Genomic DNA, 26,498 nt, shown 5'->3' on the forward strand with positions numbered 1-26,498 from the left:
CAAGGCAACCAACTGTCATAAATTTAAATGACAGTTCGCCGTGATGTACGTAACCTCAAAAATTTCCACAGTTGTGGATTCGGCACGTCTGCCGTCGACAACTGTCCGTATTTTTGAGGTTACACACATCGCGGAGGTTGGTTGCCCTGGCAAACAGCCGCTCTTGGATCGTTGCGCGTGCGTATTAAATTTTAGCAGACGACGAACGATGCAGCCGTTAGGAATTTACTTCGTATAGAAGTCTGTCAAGACATGTACGTTAACGAAACAACAGAATTCGGTTTCGCGTGCAGTTTCAAACACAGAATTAAATCTCGTGGAATTTTTAACCTGTATTCCATTGAGAATTTATAGGTTATAAATTACTGGTTATTGCAAGTGACTGTAGACAATGTTAAAATGCGTGAGAGTGGGCGAATATTTCGTGAAGAATTTTAAGTCAATTAACGATTTAAAGGCAAATTTGCAAAGGGGTCAAGATCCCTAATTTCGTAATACCTGAGATCATAATTCGTCAAGCGACTGAGTCCAACACTCCGATTACACGATATTAGTTTTTGAATACGCACGTTGTAGCTCAATTTGAATACTAGAATTCGTCCCTGAAAAAATTATCTAGACCATAATGGAAGGATAGATACAAACAATTTCCAGTATGTAATGAACTGCGGACGCTTGTTTGATAACCTTTCAGACATATTAATGATTATTGAAATCACAAGTGCTTACGAACGAAACGCAGTAGAAGTAAATGAAAAATATTGATTAAAATAAAGTAACTTTGGTTGTATAAAATAATCAAAATGAAAATAAAAAACAGTCCGACAGGCGGACGCAATCTTATATACCAGAACATAAAAGACTGGCACCAAAAATCTTTCAAGTAAAAAACCACTCGAAATTTACTGTAAATCACCCCAATTGATTGAGCGAAAAATGGCAGGTACCTCGGTGGCAGGTTTAGTTATGTAAATTCATGTTAACGATATAATGAGCGCTGACGAAAAAAAAAAAGAGGTTTGAATATCAACGAAACTTGTTCAACGACGGTAAATTTATAGATCGAAAACTGACAATGAGTTAGGTTCAATAGGTTATAGAAATGCAACTGGACGAAAACTTTCTGTGTTGTTAATAATTGTCACGTGCCACCGAAGGTAACGCTACACGTTCAAGCGCAATTATATCATCTTTTGATTAGACGAATCGTACTTACGTATATTAAATTATGAAATAATAATTAATTATTAATACAACACTAGTGCGTAGCTAGGCAGGTACCTGCATTTCATTGAATTTAATATGTGCTTCGATAGCTCTTCAATAAATCGTTATACATGTTTTGATAAATCTGCATCGGTGTTTTTATTGCCCATGATACGTAGGTGGAAAATGTTGAAAAACGCCGTTAATAACGCTGACTATCACGTAGCTGTTTCCAGCTCTTAGCTGAAAAATCGGTCGGATCGTAATTAATGTATGGTCTAAATCTGTGCCGAGAGACTCTGTCTTGTACCTTAGAAAATTATGCGGTATCAGGAATCGTGTATTAAAGATTATATTAGCCAACGGAAGAACAACTAATTCGATCGTCTGTCAACCAGTTCATTTGACACTTGTTGCACATCCTTTTTTGAAGATTAACGCCTACGCAAAGCAAGTTATCTACATTATTTTCCATTAACAACCTCATTTCACGGACGATCGCAAAAATGATGTACCGTGATCGATTCTAAAAATAGATCTGCCCTTGTGAAACAGAGCAATAACATTTTACTTTCGGAAGCGGAAACGTCGACGACAAGTCGTTGTAACAATCTCAAATTTGGCAATCATCTATCTCTTGGTAAGATTTTGCTGTACTGTGAAATGGACGATTTTGCTGAGAAATGAATTCGGCGATCGGAATACTTGATCGGTAACGACGGCGTGTGTTTCAAGTTGTGGTCTTGGTGACTGATAACAAATCACATGGCTACCTGTTTTCTCTCACGATGCATATGCAAACTAAGAACGTGGAAAGGTTTACCGATGTTTATGACGACACGTATCTGTTCACCAACGGTGACGCATCATACGATCGTTAAACAAATCGTAATTCCCGCAAATTGCAAAACGGATTCTGTTGGTTGCTGGAATAGTGAAAGAAATGGATAGTGAACTATTGATAAATCCCCACCGAGAGTCCTCACTTCTCACGTCATTCGTACAACGCTAGTCGGTCGTTAGTTTAGTGATCAGTGAATACCGAGAGCCCACAAAGAATCATGGCTATTAAAAAGAGTCTTATATTTGTGACCATTTTTCACGCCGTTAACGCAATAGTAGGGGAGGAAAAGAGGCTAAATGGTAAGTCACTCGAGTAAGAAAATTTATATTCTATCAAGCAATTGAAGCAATAGAATTCAGGCACCCGCATACCTTGGTCCATATCGTAGTTTTCACTTCTGTAGTGAAACTATTTCGTGAAATATTTCTTTCTGCCGGAGTGAAGGAAAGTTTCGGGGATAATACGATTTTGTTTTTTTTTTTTTTTTTTTTTTTTAATATATCAAAGAAAAAATGAAACTTCAAATGTATTTAAACGCAAGTTTCATGACGTTCTTAATTGTTCGTGTGTTTTAGAATCAGGAATGATGCGTTGCAAAAAATCCAGAAGTTTGTGCCATTTTTTTTTCAAGTGGTTGATCAAGAACGTGTATTATCTCCTTAATTAACATATAAATCGAACAACTCTAGTTCAGAATTTTGATAACTATTTGTCGCAGATTCATATTGCCATTTTTACTGAAACTTCAACATTTAAGGTTGATCTTTGAAACTTGTGACATTTATAGCGATATTCAGTTCTTGTGGTAAATTTCCTTGGTAGATATTGGTCAGTAAGTTAATTTCAGGGATATCGCTATGCATTTCGTTTTTTTAGATATTAGTCAGTGAATCAATTTGAGTGTCATTCTAACAATGGGCCCACAACTTCTTGGACAATTAATCATTTTTTCTTATCATCTGACAACTCAAACAATCATTTTTGAACTTTTAACTGTGTGCTTGGGGGCCAAGATCGACACTTCTTCAACACTCTTTCTTGCAGTGTCTATAAAATTCTGCACCATTTGTTGTAAAATTCAACTCCAATCAAAGTACAATGTTAAATATAACACCCGTGCATGGGTGCTTGTATTTACACCGAATAGTGTTAAAATTGAGACGCCCAATTCGTACCGATAACATACAAGCACAATGGCTAGAAAATCTAGAGAAATAAAATTCATGGAAAAATGATTCCAAGTTTTGAAATGGGCGAGAAAACGATGAAATATTGAAAATATTAGCTGTATCTACGCTTGCACAGCGAAGTGACAAAAGCCAAGGTCACAATTAATGTTCGATTGGAAGGTCAAAGAGCGGAACATAGATTCGCAAACAGAGCTAAAGTCTACGGGACAGTTAAAGATTGATTAAATTTTTTCTCTAAGCGGCCGTTGTGGGCATTTCTTTTACACACCGATTTCACGTATCTTCGTGATTTATATTCGTCGAAAAATCAAATCAATTCAGTTTGTTTTATACTACGTTCCCGATTCAACCATCTCATATTAGAGCATCTACTTGTATTATCTTCTTTTTTTCTCCTCTTATGAAATACAACGATTGTTTTAATTAATCTTCAATTCGAGTTCTAACTTATTAAAGTATAAAAGTGCTGGACGTAGTTTATTCCCGAATAAACTCTCGAATGATCCAAGTCCACATATCTCAAACGCAAAACGGGCATAACAAGCCCATTCTAGATGCAATCTTGAACACAACCACTCCAATACATTTTCATTTTAACGCAAAAGTAAATGGCACGATTTCTACGAATTTACTATCGCGATATTCTCTCGTTTAATGAACGTACCTTAAAAAATTTAAGGAGCAGTTCAATCAATCAATACTGCAGATAAATGCCTAAAGTTCTTTGAAGACAAAATTTGTATGCAGCAAAAAAATTCGAATGACTTGTGAGACGTCCAAACGGTATTGAGCCGTCAACTATGATACCGATGAAATCAGCCAACAATATAAATCAAAGAAACATTCAGGATTTTGACTCGTCATGATTCTTGTTTACAGATCAGACTCACGAGTGCCCAAATATAATAACGAGATCGCAATGGGGAGCGAGACAAGTAGCAAGCGTTAATTACCTGATTGTACCAATACCGTACGTGGTAATTCACCACACGGCAGGTCACACTTGCAACCGGACGAGTCGATGTGCTGAAGTCGTCGCCGGTATCCAAGCGCAACACATCGACTCTAATAATTGGGGTGACATTGGTTACTCGTAAGATATACCTAGACTATTATTACTTTGAACTATTTCATTAATGTGCCACGGTGAGTTTTTCTTTAAACTCACCGCTCAGTGCCAGCAGATACAAGACAACCGAAGTTACATTTGGGGTTTCTACTACCATTAGTAAAAATACTTGTCTCGGCAGGGTTACATTTTCATCAATTTTTAATACTGACCTGATATATTGTATTCATTTGAAATTTCACGGAAAACATCTGGTAGGTTCCTTTTTACGGAGAGTTTTTTGACTATTGTATGAATGATATTTCAACTGAATTATCAGTGTTTAGGCTTTCCTTAAATCAAATCATAACTCAATATTTGCTACATAACATATTACATAAAAAAAGGTTATCGCGGTATGAGGATTCATCCTGCCTGATTAACTTGTACGTGACATGTATTTGTGTTTTTCTGATATGCAGTACGGTCCATTACTGAAATCTCTTATAATCGACAAAATTTGTTATTCTTGTTTTGCAAAGAAGTAGAAATCCGGCAAAAGTAATTGCATTAGTCGAATTTGTGATTCGTGACTTTACATGTACAGTGTTTTGTTTGCTTCTAGATTCTTGATCGGAGGCGATGGTAATGTGTACGAAGGTAAAGGCTGGACCCGCGAAGGAGCGCACGTAATCGGTTATAACAAAAAATCCATCGGAATTGCTTTCATAGGTTCATTCGAAGGTAAGATTTGAGTAATGCACAAAGGGTGGAAGAGCATATATTTCGTTTTCTTAGTATGTGGTATTAATCATGAATTTCACGTCGTGTCAAGAAGTGCAAAGACCCGTGTACGCCGTAAAAACTGCGAATTGATGTTTGAATAACTTCTCAACCTCAACAAAATAAATATTGATTATTTTTTTCAGATAACAACGCAAACCAAACTATGCTGGATGTAGCGCACAAGTTGATCATTTGCGGAAAAGCTCAAGGAATTCTTCGACCGACTGTTCGCGTAGTTGGTGCACGTCAATTAATCGCTACAGTAAGTCCAGGCTTTGCACTGTACAACCAAATTCAAGCCTGGCCGGAATGGGTATCTACCCCGTGAATAACTAGTGGAAGAAGCAGTGTCGAAATATAAAACAGCACAAATTTAATAGATTGCAGAGTAAAATAAAAATTCAGTAAAGTATGATATAAATAATGACAAATTGGCCAGTCTTAGAATAGGGTGATATTTAGCACTTCGCGGTAGCACTGGTTCATATTTGACTTCAGAAATCATGTATTTATTATGGGACGCCAAATAGGTGCGACCGCGAAGGGTTAAATTTCACTAAGGATCGTTTAGTGAAAATGTAAATTAACATTTATAGAATATATAATATATAGAATATATAATAATACACGGTAAAAATCAGGGGAAAAAAGTTGAACCAGTCAAATCGGTTTATATTAAACAAGAGAGTATAGACGAGGAAAGATTTTTTTTTTTAAATACCAAAATATGGTTTAAGGTAATTACAATAATCATGGTATACACTTACTATTAGATGCGTATGTATTTTATCGACAGTAACTATATGAAGTACAGGTAAAGACATTTGATCTTGGCCATCGAGTGCAAAGAGTAATATACCGAATTACTTGGATATGTACGTAAATTACACAATGCCAGAGAAACGAGTAGATTATACAGTACCTGTTTTCAATATAAATCCCTACATTACCGACACAGCAGAGCACAAACCCCGGGCACAAACCCTTTTCTAGGACGTTCGAGTGTGGGGTATAGCACCACTCCAACTAACTTTATCTCTAAACATGGTCTGAAAGTAAGAACACGAATGGTGCGGATTGCTCTTGATAATTTGCATAATGGCATTTGAAAAATAATTCAACATCGGCAATTTTCGAGACAGTGACTTATAAATAGAGCTACAAAGTAGTAAAACAGAGATGTTTGAATAGTTGCACAAGGCTTGAATACGTTCAAAAAATTTCTTTCAACTTCGGCTTGTTTTATTGTCCTTGGAATACAGATTCATACTAAGCGTTGGACGAGAATAACTTACTATAGCGTATTTCAGGTTCGTTATCACTTGGTTTCTAGACACCGAAATTTGTCATGTTTTGTCTATAACATTTCTAGACTTTTACTCATTAGGTAAGAATGTGTGAAATCTATAAATTATTGTTAAACGATAGCTCGTAATTGGTAAATCTCGTTTGTATCATTAATACTTCACTAGTTTCAAAACCCTCGCTCGCTAAAGCTTGCTCGGGTTCGGATGCCTAGTGTAACTGGTTTTTGTGCTCGTACGCTCGCTTAATCGTTGTCAGTGTTTCACCAGATGACATAGTAGTAGGGGAGACTAGGGCACGATGGCTCCCCAAAATATTGTGGTATTTGCTTCATAGTATACAGAATGAACACTGTCTTTGTGCATATGACGCAAACCGATTCTGCCAGTAGATTTTGCTTTATAATGCTAAAAATCACGTTTACACATGCATGTAAGTATAACGTATATATACTATAATATATAAAAGTATAAGTATATATGATCAGATGTAATAATGATGCGGAGACCAAAAAATAAATGTATATGTATATGCGGTCCATGTACGATATTAACATATATGATCCGTTTACAATTAATACGTGATGCATACTATAAATTTTATGATTTTCCAGGAAACCAACTAGATTATCTACAATAATCGGCTATAATATGAAAATAGAAGAATTATTCATTTCGAAATAGGATTCTGTTCATTCATTCATTCATTCATCATTCTATACGACACGCGCTCGATGTATTCCATAACGATAATATTCATAATTATTCCAACGACTTTTCATTTGCTCTCTCGATCTTGAATTTTCGTAGGCACAAAATCGAAACGCTGTTTTAGCTAGTCGCAAGTGAAGTATCTACGTTGGGTAGAGAAGCAGAATCGTTTTTCGAAAAGTGTTCGTATTGAAGAAATTCAGAGTGACTGTAATGCATCACGGATGCTCTAATTTTAACCGAGATAAAATGGATGCTCCGTATATGAGACAGTATTTAACGCAGTGTCCTGATTGAAAGACCAAAAAAGGTGATTGTCGGCGATTATTGTGTTTTTGATAGGGAGAGATGAAACGAAGCTTTTTAAATCTTCGAATGTATTTTAACACTCATTTGAAAAGTACGAGCAAAAATTTTCATCATCCAACCGTCGCACAACGGCAGCGTTATTAGCGGGCCCGTTAACTGAAGAAAATATCCTTAGTCAAAGGCTGACCATCGAAGGGCCTAGCTGCTTGAGTCTGGAATCGGCAGGAAAGATGAAGTGTGTATTTATTTCTTGTCTGAAATGTGAAAACTAAAATCATTATACATCATATCGTATCATCGTACATCATATATCATATATCATACATAGTATTAAAGTTCGAAACCAAAGTTTGAATGTTCGGGTGTTCAGAAAGCGACGTCCCCGAAAATTTTTTTTTCTCCTGACGTAATCGATCTAAAATCAGCTAGCCGAATTCCTCATTATGGAAACAACCGCGCAATAGAGCGGACGAATGAGAATCGCTCTCTGCGAATTTCTAGTACCGGGTTCTCTACGTCCTGGATCCTGCGCTTCGGGTCCGCTTTCTGGTGCAACTCAAGTTCCAGGACAAACGCTGCGTAGTTTCTGCCCTCCAGGTACGCTACTTGACGAAACTCGACTTCCAGAAAAAGCGCTTCGTGATTTCTGCGTTCTAGGTCCGCTACCTGGTGAAATTTGACTTCTAGGAGGAGCGCTCCGTAGTTCTGGCTGTCCAGGTCCATGACCTGGTGACTTTTGACCATCCGGACTAATTTTCCGTAGTTCTGGGTAAACTTGTCATCTTAACAATAAAGAATTTCAATTCATTTTTGGCGCAAGCTCAAATTCAGTAGCTATCAATGCGCTAGGAAAATTTCTATGATTTTGATTAATTTTCTCATAATCCTCTTGATGCAATGTGCGAATAAGAAAATTATATTAATCCGTACACAATATTTTTGGTGTGTTCTAATACTGAAAATATTTATTGCAATTCCGGGTGTCACCCGCGGTAGTTAGCGGTGATCGTTGGAGGTGGAGGACATTTTTCAGCAGGTGCTTTGTCGCTTGCCATTTCTCTCGGTTGGCCATACACTCTTTTTACTGCGTTTTCTGAGTTCCTGAGGGTCCGATTGGTCAGGTGAGGGTCGTTCAAATCGAATCTGAGACTAAAAACTTTCGGGTCCAAAAACGAAGAAAAAGTTAGGCCTTTGCGTTTTTGGTGAAAATTTTCGCGATTTTGGAAAGTGCTGGAATAAATTCTTTCTGGCACCAGTCCGACGTGATTTTGCGAGAGAAATCGATTTGGCGCAGTCCCAAAAGGCTGCGATCAACGGATCAAAAGTTACAGCCAAAAAACGAGAACCTGTGTTTCTGACAATTTTCAGCTGGTGCTTTTTCGCTCGCCATTTCTCTCCTGTTGGTCCCACGCTCTTTTCGCTGCGTTTTCTGAGTTCCCAGGGATCTAATTAGTCGGAAAAGGGTCATACAAATCAATTCTGAGACGGAAGATTTTTCGGTCAAAAAAAAAGGAAGGTTAACCCCTTTATATTTTTGGCGACACTTTTTGGGATTTTGGAAAGTGCTGGAATGAATTCTTTCTGGCACTAGTCCGACGTAGCTTTGCGAGAGAAATCGATTGGGCGCAGTCCCAACAGGCTGCGATCAACGAATCGAAAGTTACAGCCAAAAAACGAGAACCTGTGGTTCTGACAATTTTCAGCTGGTGCTTTTTCGCTCGCCATTTCTCTTGTGTTGGTCCCACGCTCTTTTTGCTGCGTTTTCTGAGTTTCTGGGGGTCCAATTGGTCGAGAAAGAGTCATACAAATCAATTTTAAGGCGAAATGTTTTTCGGTCAAAAAAAAAGGAAGGTTAACCCCTTTGTATTTTTGTCGAAAATTTTCGCCATTTTAAAAAGTGCTGGAATAAATTCTTTCTGGCACTAGTCCGACGTAGTTTTGCGAGAGAAATCGATTTGGCGCAGTCCCAACAGGCTGCGATCAACGGATCGAAAGTTACAGCCAAAAAACGAGAACCTGCGTTTTCGACAATTTCAGCTGCTGCTTTTTCGCTCGCCATTTCTCTCCTGTTGGTCCCACGCTCTTTTCGCTGCGTTATCTGAGTTCCTGGGGGTCCGATTGGTCGGATAAGGGTCATACAAATGAATTTTGAGGAGAGATGTTTTTCGGTCAAAAAAAAAGAAAGGTTAAGCCCTTCGTATTTTTGTCAAAAATTTTCGCGACTTTGAAAAGTGCTGGAATAAATTCTTTCTGGCACCAGTCCGACGTGATTTTGCGAGAGTAATCGATTGGGCGCAGTCCCGAAAGGCTGCGATCAACGGATCGGAAGTTACAGCCAAAAAACGAGAACCTGCGTTTTCGACATTTTTCAGCTGCTGCTTTTTCGCTCGCCATTTCTCTCCTGTTGGTCCCAGGCTCTTTTCGCTGCGTTATCTGAGTTCCTGGGGGTCCGATTGGTCGGAAAAGGGTCATACAAATCAATTTTGAGGCGAAATGTTTTTCGGTCAAAAAAAAAGGAAGGTTAACCCCTTTGTATTTTTGTCGAAAATTTTCGCCATTTTAAAAAGTGCTGGAATAAATTCTTTCTGGCGCTAGTCCGACGTAGTTTTGCGAGAGAAATCGATTGGGCGCAGTCCCAATAGGCTGCGATCAACGGATCGGAAGTTACAGCCAAACAACGAGAACCTGCGTTTTCGACATTTTTCAGCTGCTGCTTTTTCGCTCGCCATTTCTCTCCTGTTGGTCCCACGCTCTTTTCGCTGCGTTATCTGAGTTCCTAGGGGTCCGATTGGTCGGAAAAGGGTCATACAAATCAATTTTGAGGCGAAATGTTTTTCGGTCAAAAAAAAAGGAAGGTTAACCCCTTTGTATTTTTGTCGAAAATTTTCGCCATTTTGAAAAGTGCTGGAATAGATTCTTTCTGGCGCTAGTCCGACGTAGTTTTGCGAGAGAAATCGATTGGGCGCAGTCCCAATAGGCTGCGATCAACGGATCGGAAGTTACAGCCAAAAAACGAGAACCTGCGTTTTCGACATTTTTCAGCTGCTGCTTTTTCGCTCGCCATTTCTCTCCTGTTGGTCCCACGCTCTTTTCGCTGCGTTTTCTGAGTTCCCAGGGATCTAATTAGTCGGAAAAGGGTCATACAAATCAATTCTGAGACGGAAGATTTTTCGGTCAAAAAAAAAGGAAGGTTAACCCCTTTATATTTTTGGCGACACTTTTTGGGATTTTGGAAAGTGCTGGAATGAATTCTTTCTGGCACTAGTCCGACGTAGCTTTGCGAGAGAAATCGATTGGGCGCAGTCCCAACAGGCTGCGATCAACGAATCGAAAGTTACAGCCAAAAAACGAGAACCTGTGGTTCTGACAATTTTCAGCTGGTGCTTTTTCGCTCGCCATTTCTCTCCTGTTGGTCCCACGCTCTTTTCGCTGCGTTATCTGAGTTCCTGGGGGTCCGATTGGTCGGATAAGGGTCGTACAAATGAATTTTGAGGAAAGATGTTTTTCGGTCAAAAAAAAAGAAAGGTTAAGCCCTTCGTATTTTTGTCAAAAATTTTCGCGACTTTGAAAAGTGCTGGAATAAATTCTTTCTGGCACCAGTCCGACGTAATTTTGCGAGAGTAATCGATTGGGCGCAGTCCCGAAAGGCTGCGATCAACGGATCGGAAGTTACAGCCAAGAAACGAGAACCTGCGTTTTCGACAATTTCAGCTGCTGCTTTTTCGCTCGCCATTTCTCTCCTGTTGGTCCCACGCTCTTTTCGCTGCGTTATCTGAGTTCCTGGGGGTCCGATTGGTCGCAAAAGGGTCATACAAATCAATTTTGAGGCGAAATGTTTTTCGGTCAAAAAAAAAGGAAGGTTAACCCCTTTGTATTTTTGTCGAAAATTTTCGCCATTTTAAAACGTGCTGGAATAAATTCTTTCTGGCGCTAGTCCGACGTAGTTTTGCGAGAGAAATCGATTGGGCGCAGTCCCAATAGGCTGCGATCAACGTAACGAAAGTTACAGCCAAAAAACGAGAACCTGCGTTTTCGACATTTTTCAGCTGCTGCTTTTTCGCTCGCCATTTCTCTCCTGTTGGTCCCACGCTCTTTTCGCTGCGTTATCTGAGTTCCTGGGGGTCCGGTTGGTCGGAAAAGGGTCATGCAAATCAATTTTGAGGCGAAGTGTTTTTCGGTCAAAAAAAAAGGAAGGTTAACCCCTTTGTATTTTTGTCGAAAATTTTCGCCATTTTAAAAAGTGCTGGAATAAATTCTTTCTGGCGCTAGTCCGACGTAGTTTTGCGAGAGAAATCGATTTGGCGCAGTCCCAATAGGCTGCGATCAACGGATCGGAAGTTACAGCCAAAAAACGAGAACCTGCGTTTTCGACATTTTTCAGCTGCTGCTTTTTCGCTCGCCATTTCTCTCCTGTTGGTCCCACGCTTTTTTCGCTGCGTTATCTGAGTTCCTGGGGGTCCGGTTCGTCGGAAAAGGGTCATGCAAATCAATTTTGAGGCGAAGTGTTTTTCGGTCAAAAAAAAAGGAAGGTTAACCCCTTTGTATTTTTGTCGAAAATTTTCGCCATTTTAAAAAGTGCTGGAATAAATTCTTTCTGGCGCTGGTCCGACGTAGTTTTGCGAGAGAAATCGATTGAGCGCAGTCCCAATAGGCTGCGATCAACGGATCGGAAGTTACAGCCAAAAAACGAGAACCTGCGTTTTCGACATTTTTCAGCTGCTGCTTTTTCGCTCGCCATTTCTCTCCTGTTGGTCCCACGCTTTTTTCGCTGCGTTATTTGAGTTTCTGGGGGTCCAATTGGTCGGAAAAGGGTCATACAAATCAATTTTGAGGCGGAATGTTTTTCGGTCAAAAAAAAAGGAAGGTTAACCCCTTTGTATTTTTGTCGAAAATTTTCGCCATTCTAAAAAGTGCTGGAATAAATTCTTTCTGGCGCTAGTCCGACGTAGTTTTGCGAGAGAAATCGATTGGGCGCAGTTCCAAGAGGCTGCGATCAACGGATCGAAAGTTACAGCCAAAAAACGAGAACCTGTGTTTCTGACAATTTTCAGCTGGTGCTTTTTCGCTCGCCATTTCTCTTCTGTTGGTCCCACGCTCTTTTTGCTGCGTTTTCTGAGTTCCTGCGGGTCTAATTAGTCGAAAAAGGGTCACACAAATCAATTCTGAGACGGAAGATTTTTCGGTCAAAAAAAAAGGAAGGTTAACCCCTTCGTATTTTTGTCAAAAATTTTCGCGATTTTGAAAAGTGCTGGAATAAATTCTTTCTGGCACCAGTCCGACGTAATTTTGCGAGAAAAATCGATTGGGCGCAATCCCAATAGGCTGCGATCAACGGATCGGAAGTTACAGCCAAACAACGAGAACCTGCGTTTTCGACATTTTTCAGCTGCTGCTTTTTCGCTCGCCATTTCTCTCCTGTTGGTCCCACGCTCTTTTCGCTGCGTTATCTGAGTTCCTGGGGGTCCGATTGGTCGGAAAAGGGTCATACAAATCAATTTTGAGGCGAAATGTTTTTCGGTCAAAAAAAAAGGAAGGTTAACCCCTTTGTATTTTTGTCGAAAATTTTCGCCATTTTGAAAAGTGCTGGAATAGATTCTTTCTGGCGCTAGTCCGACGTAGTTTTGCCAGAGAAATCGATTGGGCGCAGTCCCAATAGGCTGCGATCAACGGATCGGAAGTTACAGCCAAAAAACAAGAACCTGCGTTTTCGACATTTTTCAGCTGCTGCTTTTTCGCTCGCCATTTCTCTCCTGTTGGTCCCACGCTCTTTTCGCTGCGTTATCTGAGTTCCTGGGGGTCCGATTGATCGGAAAAGGGTCATACAAATCAATTTTGAGGCGAAATGTTTTTCGGTCAAAAAAAAAGGAAGGTTAACCCCTTTGTATTTTTGTCGAAAATTTTCGCCATTTTAAAAAGTGCTGGAATAAATTCTTTCTGGCGCTAGTCCGACGTAGTTTTGCGAGAGAAATCGATTGGGTGCAGTCCCAAGAGGCTGCGATCAACGGATCGGAAGTTACAGCCAAAAAACAAGAACCTGCGTTTCTGACAATTTTCAGCTGGTGCTTTTTCGCTCGCCATTTCTCTCCTGTTGGTCCCACGCTCTTTTCGCTGCGTTATCTGAGTTCCTGGGGGTCCGGTTGGTCGGAAAAGGGTCATGCAAATCAATTTTAAGGCGAAGTGTTTTTCGGTCAAAAAAAAAGGAAGGTTAACCCCTTTGTATTTTTGTCAAAAATTTTCGCCATTTTAAAAAGTGCTGGAATAAATTCTTTCTGGCGCTAGTCCGACGTAGTTTTGCGAGAGAAATCGATTGGGCGCAGTCTCAATAGGCTGCGATCAACGGATCGGAAGTGACAGCCAAAAAACAAGAACCTGCGTTTCTGACAATTTTCAGCTGGTGCTTTTTCGCTCGCCATTTCTCTCCTGTTGGTCCCACGCTCTTTTCGCTGCGTTATCTGAGTTCCTGGGGGTCCGGTTGGTCGGAAAAGGGTCATGCAAATCAATTTTGAGGCGAAATGTTTTTCGGTCAAAAAAAAAGGAAGGTTAACCCCTATGTATTTTTGTCGAAAATTTTCGCCATTTTGAAAAGTGCTGGAATAAATTCTTTCTGGCGCTAGTCCGACGTAGTTTTGCGAGAAAAATCGATTGGGCGTAGTCCCAATAGGCTGCGATCAACGGATGGGAAGTTACAGCCAAAAAACAAGAACCTGCGTTTTCGACATTTTTCAGCTGCTGCTTTTTCGCTCGCCATTTCTCTCCTGTTGGTCCCACGCTCTTTTCGCTAGCGTTTCTGAGTTCCTGGGGGTCCGATTGGTCGGAAAAGGGTCATACAAATCAATTTTGAGGCGAAATGTTTTTCGGTCAAAAATAAAGGAAGGTTAACCCCTTTGTATTTTTGTCGAAAATTTTCGCCATTTCAAAAAGTGCTGGAATAAACTCTTTCTGGCGCTAGTCCGACGTAGTTTTGCGAGAGAAATCGATTGTGCGCAGTCCCAATAGGCTGCGATCAACGGATCGGAAGTTACAGCCAAAAAACAAGAACCTGCGTTTCTGACAATTTTCAGCTGGTGCTTTTTCGCTCGCCATTTCTCTCCTGTTGGTCCCACGCTCTTTTCGCTGCGTTATCTGAGTTCCTGGGGGTCCGGTTGGTCGGAAAAGGGTCATGCAAATCAATTTTAAGGCGAAGTGTTTTTCGGTCAAAAAAAAAGGAAGGTTAACCCCTTTGTATTTTTGTCAAAAATTTTCGCCATTTTAAAAAGTGCTGGAATAAATTCTTTCTGGCGCTAGTCCGACGTAGTTTTGCGAGAGAAATCGATTGGGCGCAGTCTCAATAGGCTGCGATCAACGGATCGGAAGTGACAGCCAAAAAACGAGAACCTGTGTTTTCGACATTTTTCAGCTGCTGCTTTTTCGCTCGCCATTTCTCTCCTGTTGGTCCCACGCTTTTTTCGCTGCGTTATCTGAGATTCTGGGGGTCCAATTGGTCGGAAAAGGGTCACACAAATCAATTTCGAGGCGGAATGTTTTTCGGTCAAAAAAAAAGGAAGGTTGACCCCTTTGTATTTTTGTCGAAAATTTTCGCCATTCTAAAAAGTGTTGGAATAAATTCTTTCTGGCGCTAGTCCGACGTAGTTTTGCGAGAGAATTCGATTGGGCGCAGTCCCAACAGGCTGCGATCAACGGATCGAAAGTTACAGCCAAAAAACGAGAACCTGTGTTTCTGACAATTTTCAGCTGGTGCTTTTTCGCTCGCCATTTCTCTTCTGTTGGTCCCACGCTCTTTTTGCTGCGTTTTCTGAGTTCCTGCGGGTCTAATTAGTCGAAAAAGGGTCACACAAATTAATTCTGAGACGGAAGATTTTTCGGTCAAAAAAAAAGGAAGGTTAACCCCTTTGTATTTTTGTCGAAAATTTTCGCCATTTTGAAAAGTGCTGGAATAAATTCTTTCTGGCGCTAGTCCGACGTAGTTTTGCGAGAAAAATCGATTGGGCGCAGTCCCAATAGGCTGCGATCAACGGATCGGAAGTTAAAGCCAAAAAACAAGAACCTGCGTTTCTGACAATTTTCAGCTGGTGCTTTTTCGCTCGCCATTTCTCTCCTGTTGGTCCCACGCTCTTTTCGCTGCGTTATCTGAGTTCCTGGGGGTCCGGTTGGTCGGAAAAGGGTCATGCAAATCAATTTTGAGGCGAAATGTTTTTCGGTCAAAAAAAAAGGAAGGTTAACCCCTTTGTATTTTTGTCGAAAATTTTCGCCATTTTGAAAAGTGCTGGAATAAATTCTTTCTGGCGCTAGTCCGACGTAGTTTTGCGAGAGAAATCGATTGTGCGCAGTCCCAATAGGCTGCGATCAACGGATCGAAAGTTACAGCCAAAAAACGAGAACCTGTGTTTCTGACAATTTTCAGCTGGTGCTTTTTCGCTCGCCATTTCTCTTCTGTTGGTCCCACGCTCTTTTTGCTGCGTTTTCTGAGTTCCTGCGGGTCTAATTAGTCGAAAAAGGGTCACACAAATTAATTCTGAGACGGAAGATTTTTCGGTCAAAAAAAAAGGAAGGTTAACCCCTTCGAATTTTTGTCAAAAATTTTCGCGATTTTGAAAAGTGCTGGAATAAATTCTTTCTGGCACCAGTCCGACGTAATTTTGCGAGAAAAATCGATTGGGCGCAGTCCCAATAGGCTGCGATCAACGGATCGGAAGTTACAGCCAAAAAACAAGAACCTGCGTTTCTGACAATTTTCAGCTGGTGCTTTTTCGCTCGCCATTTCTCTCCTGTTGGTCCCACGCTCTTTTCGCTGCGTTATCTGAGTTCCTGGGGGTCCGGTTGGTCATAAAAGGGTCATGCAAATCAATTTTGAGGCGAAATGTTTTTCGGTCAAAAAAAAAGGAAGGTTAACCCCTTTGTATTTTTGTCGAAAATTTTCGCCATTTTGAAAAGTGCTGGAATAAATTCTTTCTGGCGCTAGTCCGACGTAGTTTTGCGAGAAAAATCGATTGGGCGCAGTCCCAATAGGCTGCGATCAACGGATGGGAAGTTACAGCCTAAAAACAAGAACCTGCGTTTTCGACATTTTTCAGCTGCTGCTTTTTCGCTCGCCATTTCTCTCCTGTTGGTCCCACGCTCTTTTCGCTAGCGTTTCTGAGTTCCTGGGGGTCCGATTGGTCGGAAAAGGGTCATACAAATCAATTTTGAGGCGAAATGTTTTTCGGTCAAAAAAAAAGGAAGGTTAACCCCTTTGTATTTTTGTCGAAAATTTTCGCGATATTGAAAAGTGCTGGAATAAATTCTTTCTGGCACTAGTCCGACGTAGTTTCGCGAGAGAAATCGATTAGGCGCAGTCACAATGGAATGCGATCAACGGATCGAAAGTTACAGCCAAAAAACGAGAACCTGTGTTTCTGACAATTTTCAGCTGGTGCTTTTTCGCTCGCTATTTCTCTCCTGTTGGTCCCACGCTCTTTTTGCTGCGTTATCTGAGTTCCTGGGGGTCCGATTGGTCGGAAAAGGGTCATACAAATCAATTTTGAGGCGAAATGTTTTTCAGTCAAAAAAAAAGAAAGGTTAACCCCTTTGTATTTTTGACGAAAATTTTCGCCATTTTGAAAAGTGCTGGAATAGATTCTTTCTGGCGCTAGTCCGACGTAGTTTTGCGAGAGAAATCGATTGGGCGCAGTCCCAAGAGGCTGCGATCAACGGATCGGAAGTTACAGCCAAAAAACAAGAACCTGCGTTTCTGACAATTTTCAGCTGGTGCTTTTTCGCTCGCCATTTCTCTCCTGTTGGTCCCACGCTCTTTTCGCTGCGTTATCTGAGTTCCTGGGGGTCCGGTTGGTCGGAAAAGGGTCATGCAAATCAATTTTGAGGCGAAGTGTTTTTCGGTCAAAAAAAAAGGAAGGTTAACCCCTTTGTATTTTTGACGAAAATTTTCGCCATTTTGAAAAGTGCTGGAATAGATTCTTTCTGGCGCTAGTCCGACGTAGTTTTGCGAGAGAAATCGATTGGGCGCAGTTCCAAGAGGCTGCGATCAACGGATCGGAAGTTACAGCCAAAAAACAAGAACCTGCGTTTCTGACAATTTTCAGCTGGTGCTTTTTCGCTCGCCATTTCTCTCCTGTTGGTCCCACGCTCTTTTCGCTGCGTTATCTGAGTTCCTGGGGGTCCGGTTGGTCGGAAAAGGGTCATGCAAATCAATTTTGAGGCGAAGTGTTTTTCGGTCAAAAAAAAAGGAAGGTTAACCCCTTTGTATTTTTGTCAAAAATTTTCGCCATTTTAAAAAGTGCTGGAATAAATTCTTTCTGGCGCTTGTCCGACGTAGTTTTGCGAGAGAAATCGATTGGGCGCAGTCCCAACAGGCTGCGATCAACGGATCGAAAGTTACAGCCAAAAAACGAGAACCTGTGTTTCTGACAATTTTCAGCTGGTGCTTTTTCGCTCGCCATTTCTCTTCTGTTGGTCCCACGCTCTTTTTGCTGCGTTTTCTGAGTTCCTGCGGGTCTAATTAGTCGAAAAAGGGTCACACAAATTAATTCTGAGACGGAAGATTTTTCGGTCAAAAAAAAAGGAAGGTTGACCCCTTTGTATTTTCGTCGAAAATTTTCGCCATTCTAAAAAGTGCTGGAATAAATTCTTTCTGGCGCTAGTCCGACGTAGTTTTGCGAGAGAAATCGATTGGGCGCAGTCCCAAGAGGCTGCGATCAACGGATCGAAAGTTACAGCCAAAAAACGAGAACCTGCGTTTTCGACATTTTTCAGCTGCTGCTTTTTCGCTCGCCATTTCTCTCCTGTTGGTCCCACGCTCTTTTCGCTGCGTTATCTGAGTTCCTGGGGGTCCGATTGGTCGGAAAAGGGTCATACAAATCAATTTTGAGGCGAAATGTTTTTCGGTCAAAAAAAAAGAAAGGTTAACCCCTTTGTATTTTTGTCGAAAATTTTCGCCATTTTAAAAAGTGCTGGAATAAATTCTTTCTGGCGCTAGTCCGACGTAGTTTTGCGAGAGAAATCGATTGGGCGCAGTCCCAATAGGCTGCGATCAACGGATCGGAAGTTACAGCCAAAAAACGAGAACCTGTGTTTTCGACATTTTTCAGCTGGTGCTTTTTCGCTCGCTATTTCTCTCCTGTTGGTCCCACGCTCTTTTCGCTGCTTTTTCTGAGTTCCTGGGGGTCCTATTGGTCGGAAAACGGTTTTACAAATTAATTCTAAGACGGAACATTTTTCGGTCAATAAAAAAGGAAGGTTAATCCCTTTGTATTTTTGGCGAAACTTTTTGGGATTTTGGAAAGTGCTGGAATAAATTTTTTCTGGCACTAGGCCGACGTAGTTGTGCGAGAGTAATCGATTGGGCGCAGTCCCAATAGGCTGCGACCAACGGATCGAAAGTTACAGCCAAAAATCGAGAACCTGTGTTTTCGACATTTTTCAGCTGATGCTTTTTCGCTCGCCATTTCTCTCCCGTTGGTCCCACGCTCTTTTCGCTGCGTTTTTTGAGTTCCTGGGGGTCTAATTAGTCGGAAAAGGGTCATACAAATCAATTTTGAGGCGGAATGTTTTTCGGTCAAAAAAAAAGGAAGGTTAACCCCTTTGTATTTTTGTCGAAAATTTTCGCCATTTTGAAAAGTGCTGGAATAAATTCTTTCTGGCGCTAGTCCGACGTAGTTTTGCGAGAAAAATCGATTGGGCGCAGTCCCAATAGGCTGCGATCAACGGATGGGAAGTTACAGCCAAAAAACAAGAACCTGCGTTTTCGACATTTTTCAGCTGCTGCTTTTTCGCTCGCCATTTCTCTCCTGTTGGTCCCACGCTCTTTTCGCTAGCGTTTCTGAGTTCCTGGGGGTCCGATTGGTCGGAAAAGGGTCATACAAATCAATTTTGAGGCGAAATGTTTTTCGGTCAAAAAAAAGGAAGGTTAACCCCATTGTATTTTTGTCGAAAATTTTCGCCATTTCAAAAAGTGCTGGAATAAACTCTTTCTGGCACTAGTCCGACGTAGTTTCGCGAGAGAAATCGATTAGGCGCAGTCACAATGGAATGCGATCAACGGATCGAAAGTTACAGCCAAAAAACGAGAACCTGTGTTTCTGACATTTTTCAGCTGCTGCTTTTTCGCTCGCCATTTCTCTCCCGTTGGTCCCACGCTCTTTTCGCTGCGTTATCTGAGTTCCTGGGGGTCCGGTTGGTCGGAAAAGGGTCATGCAAATCAATTTTGAGGCGAAGTGTTTTTCGGTCAAAAAAAAAGGAAGGTTAACCCCTTTGTATTTTTGTCGAAAATTTTCGCCATTTTAAAAAGTGCTGGAATAAATTCTTTCTGGCGCTAGTCCGACGTAGTTTTGCGAGAGAAATCGATTGGGCGCAGTCCCAATAGGCTGCGATCAACGGATCGGAAGTTACAGCCAAAAAACGAGAACCTGCGTTTTCGACATTTTTCAGCTGCTGCTTTTTCGCTCGCCATTTCTCTCCTGTTGGTCCCACGCTCTTTTCGCTGCGTTATCTGAGTTCCTGGGGGTCCGATTGATCGGAAAAGGGTCATACAAATCAATTCTGAGGCGAAATGTTTTTCGGTCAAAAAAAAAGGAAGGTTAACCCCTTTGTATTTTTGTCGAAAATTTTCGCCATTTTAAAAAGTGCTGGAATAAATTCTTTCTGGCGCTAGTCCGACGTAGTTTTGCGAGAGAAATCGATTGGGTGCAGTCCCAAGAGGCTGCGATCAACGGATCGGAAGTTACAGCCAAAAAACAAGAACCTGCGTTTCTGACAATTTTCAGCTGGTGCTTTTTCGCTCGCCATTTCTCTCCTGTTGGTCCCACGCTCTTTTCGCTGCGTTATCTGAGTTCCTGGGGGTCCGGTTGGTCGGAAAAGGGTCATGCAAATCAATTTTGAGGCGAAGTGTTTTTCGGTCAAAAAAAAAGGAAGGTTAACCCCTTTGTATTTTTGTCAAAAATTTTCGCCATTTTAAAAAGTGCTGGAATAAATTCTTTCTGGCGCTAGTCCGACGTAGTTTTGCGAGAGAAATCGATTGGGCGCAGTCTCAATAGGCTGCGATCAACGGATCGGAAGTGACAGCCAAAAAACGAGAACCTGTGTTTTCGACATTTTTCAGCTGCTGCTTTTTCGCTCGCCATTTCTCTCCTGTTGGTCCCACGCTTTTTTCGCTGCGTTATCTGAGATTCTGGGGGTCCAATTGGTCGGAAAAGGGTCACACAAATCAATTTCGAGGCGGAATGTTTTTCGGTCAAAAAAAAAGGAAGGTTGACCCCTTTGTATTTTTGTCGAAAATTTTCGCCATTCTAAAAAGTGTTGGAATAAATTCTTTCTGGCGCTAGTCCGACGTAGTTTTGCGAGAGAATTCGATTGGGCGCAGTCCCAACAGGCTGCGATCAACGGATCGAAAGTTACAGCCAAAAAACGAGAACCTGTGTTTCTGACAATTTTCAGCTGGTGCTTTTTCGCTCGCCATTTCTCTTCTGTTGGTCCCACGCTCTTTTTGCTGCGTTTTCTGAGTTCCTGCGGGTCTAATTAGTCGAAAAAGGGTCACACAAATTAATTCTGAGACGGAAGATTTTTCGGTCAAAAAAAAAGGAAGGTTAACCCCTTTGTATTTTTGTCGAAAATTTTCGCCATTTTGAAAAGTGCTGGAATAAATTCTTTCTGGCGCTAGTCCGACGTAGTTTTGCGAGAAAAATCGATTGGGCGCAGTCCCAATAGGCTGCGATCAACGGATGGGAAGTTACAGCCAAAAAACAAGAACCTGCGTTTTCGACATTTTTCAGCTGCTGCTTTTTCGCTCGCCATTTCTCTCCTGTTGGTCCCACGCTCTTTTCGCTAGCGTTTCTGAGTTCCTGGGGGTCCGATTGGTCGGAAAAGGGTCATACAAATCAATTTTGAGGCGAAATGTTTTTCGGTCAAAAACAAAGGAAGGTTAACCCCTTTGTATTTTTGTCGAAAATTTTCGCGATATTGAAAAGTGCTGGAATAAATTCTTTCTGGCACTAGTCCGACGTAGTTTCGCGAGAGAAATCGATTAGGCGCAGTCACAATGGAATGCGATCAACGGATCGAAAGTTACAGCCAAAAAACGAGAACCTGTGTTTCTGACAATTTTCAGCTGGTGCTTTTTCGCTCGCTATTTCTCTCCTGTTGGTCCCACGCTCTTTTTGCTGCGTTATCTGAGTTCCTGGGGGTCCGATTGGTCGGAAAAGGGTCATACAAATCAATTTTGAGGCGAAATGTTTTTCGGTCAAAAAAAAAGAAAGGTTAACCCCTTTGTATTTTTGACGAAAATTTTCGCCATTTTGAAAAGTGCTGGAATAGATTCTTTCTGGCGCTAGTCCGACGTAGTTTTGCGAGAGAAATCGATTGGGCGCAGTTCCAAGAGGCTGCGATCAACGGATCGGAAGTTACAGCCAAAAAACAAGAACCTGCGTTTCTGACAATTTTCAGCTGGTGCTTTTTCGCTCGCCATTTCTCTCCTGTTGGTCCCACGCTCTTTTCGCTGCGTTATCTGAGTTCCTGGGGGTCCGGTTGGTCGGAAAAGGGTCATGCAAATCAATTTTGAGGCGAAGTGTTTTTCGGTCAAAAAAAAAGGAAGGTTAACCCCTTTGTATTTTTGTCAAAAATTTTCGCCATTTTAAAAAGTGCTGGAATAAATTCTTTCTGGCGCTTGTCCGACGCAGTTTTGCGAGAGAAATCGATTGGGCGCAGTCCCAACAGGCTGCGATCAACGGATCGAAAGTTACAGCCAAAAAACGAGAACCTGTGTTTCTGACAATTTTCAGCCGGTGCTTTTTCGCTCGCCATTTCTCTTCTGTTGGTCCCACGCTCTTTTTGCTGCGTTTTCTGAGTTCCTGCGGGTCTAATTAGTCGAAAAAGGGTCACACAAATTAATTCTGAGACGGAAGATTTTTCGGTCAAAAAAAAAGGAAGGTTGACCCCTTTGTATTTTCGTCGAAAATTTTCGCCATTCTAAAAAGTGCTGGAATAAATTCTTTCTGGCGCTAGTCCGACGTAGTTTTGCGAGAGAAATCGATTGGGCGCAGTCCCAAGAGGCTGCGATCAACGGATCGAAAGTTACAGCCAAAAAACGAGAACCTGCGTTTTCGACATTTTTCAGCTGCTGCTTTTTCGCTCGCCATTTCTCTCCTGTTGGTCCCACGCTCTTTTCGCTGCGTTATCTGAGTTCCTGGGGGTCCGATTGGTCGGAAAAGGGTCATACAAATCAATTTTGAGGCGAAATGTTTTTCGGTCAAAAAAAAAAGAAAGGTTAACCCCTTTGTATTTTTGTCGAAAATTTTCGCCATTTTAAAAAGTGCTGGAATAAATTCTTTCTGGCGCTAGTCCGACGTAGTTTTGCGAGAGAAATCGATTGGGCGCAGTCCCAATAGGCTGCGATCAACGGATCGGAAGTTACAGCCAAAAAACGAGAACCTGTGTTTTCGACATTTTTCAGCTGGTGCTTTTTCGCTCGCTATTTCTCTCCTGTTGGTCCCACGCTCTTTTCGCTGCTTTTTCTGAGTTCCTGGGGGTCCTATTGGTCGGAAAATGGTTTTACAAATCAATTCTAAGACGGAACATTTTTCGGTCAATAAAAAAGGAAGGTTAATCCCTTTGTATTTTTGGCGAAACTTTTTGGGATTTTGGAAAGTGCTGGAATAAATTTTTTCTGGCACTAGGCCGACGTAGTTGTGCGAGAGTAATCGATTGGGCGCAGTCCCAATAGGCTGCGACCAACGGATCGAAAGTTACAGCCAAAAAACAAGAACCTGTGTTTTCGACATTTTTCAGCTGCTGCTTTTTCGCTCGCCATTTCTCTCCTGTTGGTCCCACGCTCTTTTCGCTGCGTTATCTGAGTTCCTGGGGGTTCGATTGGTCGGAAAAGGGTCATACAAATCAATTTTGAGGCGAAATGTTTTTCGGTCAAAAAAAAAGGAAGGTTAACCCCTTTGTATTTTTGTCGAAAATTTTCGCCATTTTAAAAAGTGCTGAAATAAATTCTTTCTGGCGCTAGTCCGACGTAGTTTTGCGAGAGAAATCGATTGGGCGCAGTCCCAATAGGCTGCGATCAACGGATCGGAAGTTACAGCCAAGAAACGAGAACCTGCGTTTTCGACATTTTTCAGCTGCTGCTTTTTCGCTCGCCATTTCTCTCCTGTTGGTCCCACGCTCTTTTCGCTGCGTTATCTGAGTTCCTGGGGGTCCGATTGGTCGGAAAAGGGTCATGCAAATCAATTTTGAGGCGAAATGTTTTTCGGTCAAAAAAAAAGGAAGGTTAACCCCTTTGTATTTTTGTCGAAAATTTTCGCCACTTTGAAAAGTGCTGGAATAAATTCTTTCTGGCGCTAGTCCGACGTAGTTTTGCGAGAGAATTCGATTGGGCGCAGTCCCAACAGGCTGCGATCAACGGATCGAAAGTTACAGCCAAAAAACGAGAACCTGTGTTTCTGACAACTTTCAGCTGGTGCTTTTTCGCTCGCCATTTCTCTTCTGTTGGTCCCACGCTCTTTTTGCTGCGTTTTCTGAGTTCCTGCGGGTCTAATTAGTCGAAAAAGGGTCACACAAATTAATTCTGAGACGGAAGATTTTTCGGTCAAAAAAAAAGGAAGGTTAACCCCTTCGTATTTTTGTCAAAAATTTTCGCGATTTTGAAAAGTGCTGGAATAAATTCTTTCTGGCACCAGTCCGACGTAATTTTGCGAGAAAAATCGATTGGGCGCAGTCCCAATAGGCTGCGATCAACGGATCGGAAGTTACAGCCAAAAAACAAGAACCGGCGTTTCTGACAATTTTCAGCTGGTGCTTTTTCGCTCGCCATTTCTCTCCTGTTGGTCCCACGCTCTTTTCGCTGCGTTATCTGAGTTCCTGGGGGTCCGGTTGGTCGAAAAAGGGTCATGCAAATCAATCTTGAGGCGAAATGTTTTTCGGTCAAAAAAAAAGGAAGGTTAACCCCTTTGTATTTTTGTCGAAAATTTTCGCCATTTTGAAAAGTGCTGGAATAAATTCTTTCTGGCACTAGTCCGACGTAGTTTTGCGAGAAAAATCGATTGGGCGCAGTCCCAATAGGCTGCGATCAACGGATGGGAAGTTACAGCCAAAAAACAAGAACCTGCGTTTTCGACATTTTTCAGCTGCTGCTTTTTCGCTCGCCATTTCTCTCCTGTTGGTCCCACGCTCTTTTCGCTAGGGTTTCTGAGTTCCTGGGGGTCCGATTGGTCGGAAAAGGGTCATACAAATCAATTCTGAGACGAATGATTTTTCGGTCAAAAAAAAAGGAAGGTTAACCCCTTTGTATTTTTGGCGAAAATTTTTGCGATTTCGGAAAGTGCTGGAATAAATTCTTTCTGGCACTAGTCCGACGTAGCTTCGCGAGAGAAATCGATTGGGCGCAGTCCCAATAGGCTGCGATCAACGGATCGAAAGTTACAGCCAAAAAACGAGAACCTGTGTTTTCGACATTTTTTAGCTGATGCTTTTTCGCTCGCCATTTCTCCCCTGTTGGTCCCACGCACTTTTCGCTGCGTTTTCTGAATTCCAGGGGGTCCAAGTGATCGAAAAAGGGTCATACAAATGATTTCTAAGACGGAGGATTTTTTGTTCAAAAAAAAAGGAAGGTTAACCCCTTTGTATTTTTGGCGAAAATTTTTGCGATTTCGGAAAGTGCTGGAATAAATTCTTTCTGGCACTAGTCCGACGTAGTTTTGCGAGAGAAATCGATTGGGCGCAGTCCCAATAGGCTGCGATCAACGGATCGGAAGTTACAGCCAAAAAACGAGAACCTGTGTTTTCGACATTTTTCAGCTGCTGCTTTTTCGCTCGCCATTTCTCTCCTGTTGGTCCCACGCTTTTTTCGCTGCGTTATCTGAGTTTCTGGGGGTCCAATTGGTCGGAAAAGGGTCATACAAATCAATTTCGAGGCGGAATGTTTTTCGGTCAAAAAAAAAGGAAGGTTGACCCCTTTGTATTTTTGTCGAAAATTTTCGTAATTTTAAAAAGTGCTGGAATAAATTCTTTCTGGCACTAGTCCGACGTAGTTTTGCGAGAGAAATCGATTGGGCGCAGTCCCAAGAGGCTGCGATCAACGGATCGGAAGTTACAGCCAAAAAACGAGAACCTGTGTTTCTGACAATTTTCAGCTGGTGCTTTTTCGCTCGCCATTTCTCTTCTGTTGGTCCCACGCTCTTTTTGCTGCGTTTTCTGAGTTCCTGCGGGTCTAATTAGTCGAAAAAGGGTCACACAAATCAATTCTGAGACGGAAGATTTTTCGGTCAAAAAAAAAGGAAGGTTAACCCCTTCGTATTTCTGTCAAAAATTTTCGCGATTTAGAAAAGTGCTGGAATAAATTCTTTCTGGCACCAGTCCGACGTAATTTTGCGAGAAAAATCGATTGGGCGCAATCCCAATAGGCTGCGATCAACGGATCGGAAGTTACAGCCAAACAACGAGAACCTGCGTTTTCGACATTTTTCAGCTGCTGCTTTTTCGCTCGCCATTTCTCTCCTGTTGGTCCCACGCTCTTTTCGCTGCGTTATCTGAGTTCCTGGGGGTCCGATTGGTCGGAAAAGGGTCATACAAATCAATTTTGAGGCGAAATGTTTTTCGGTCAAAAAAAAAGGAAGGTTAACCCCTTTGTATTTTTGTCGAAAATTTTCGCCATTTTGAAAAGTGCTGGAATAAATTCTTTCTGGCGCTAGTCCGACGTAGTTTTGCGAGAGAAATCGATTGGGCGCAGTCCCAATAGGCTGCGATCAACGGATCGGAAGTTACAGCCAAAAAACGAGAACCTGTGTTTTCGACATTTTTTAGCTGATGCTTTTTCGCTCGCCATTTCTCTCCTGTTGGTCCCACGCACTTTTCGCTGCGTTTTCTGAATTCCAGGGGGTCCAAGTGATCGAAAAAAGGTCCTACAAATGATTTCTAAGACGGAAGAATTTTCGTTCAAAAAAAAAGGAAGGTTAACCCCTTTGTATTTTTGGCGAAAATTTTCACGATTTTGGAAAGTGCTGGAATAAATTCTTTCTGGCACTAGTCCGACGTAGTTTTGCGAGAGAAATCGATTGGGCGCAGTCCCAATAGGCTGCGATCAACGGATCGAAAGTTACAGCCAAAAAACGAGAACC

At 41.7% G+C, this 26,498-nt stretch overlaps 1 protein-coding gene across 2 annotated transcripts; it reads left to right on the forward strand.

Annotated features, from left to right (window-relative positions):
* Positions 1 to 2,170: 2,170 nt before the first annotated feature.
* On the forward strand, positions 2,171 to 5,988 carry LOC124304403 (peptidoglycan recognition protein-like). Of its 2 annotated transcripts, XM_046762600.1 has the most exons (5): positions 2,620 to 2,658; positions 3,920 to 3,979; positions 4,120 to 4,333; positions 4,914 to 5,032; positions 5,218 to 5,988. In XM_046762600.1, the coding sequence occupies exons 1-5, from the start codon at positions 2,634 to 2,636 to the stop codon at positions 5,400 to 5,402; spliced, it is 603 nt and encodes a 200-aa protein (XP_046618556.1). In that variant the 5' UTR covers positions 2,620 to 2,633; the 3' UTR covers positions 5,403 to 5,988. The 2 variants fall into 2 exon arrangements, with proteins under 2 accessions (XP_046618557.1, XP_046618556.1); XM_046762601.1 differs by lacking the exons at positions 2,620 to 2,658; positions 3,920 to 3,979 and adding an exon at positions 2,171 to 2,322.
* Positions 5,989 to 26,498: the final 20,510 nt, after the last annotated feature.

Source organism: Neodiprion virginianus, chromosome 5 (assembly GCF_021901495.1).
Source record: "Neodiprion virginianus isolate iyNeoVirg1 chromosome 5, iyNeoVirg1.1, whole genome shotgun sequence".
NCBI lineage: Eukaryota > Metazoa > Arthropoda > Insecta > Hymenoptera > Diprionidae > Neodiprion > Neodiprion virginianus.

Coding starts and splice junctions, on each gene's coding strand:
- LOC124304403 (XM_046762600.1), top strand. CDS start 2,634: ATGATGCGTTGCAAAAAATCCAGAA. Junction 2,659..3,919: donor GCGTTGCAAAAAATCCAGAA/GTTTGTGCCATT, acceptor AAAAAATTTAAG/GAGCAGTTCAATCAATCAAT. Junction 3,980..4,119: donor GTTCTTTGAAGACAAAATTT/GTATGCAGCAAA, acceptor TCTTGTTTACAG/ATCAGACTCACGAGTGCCCA.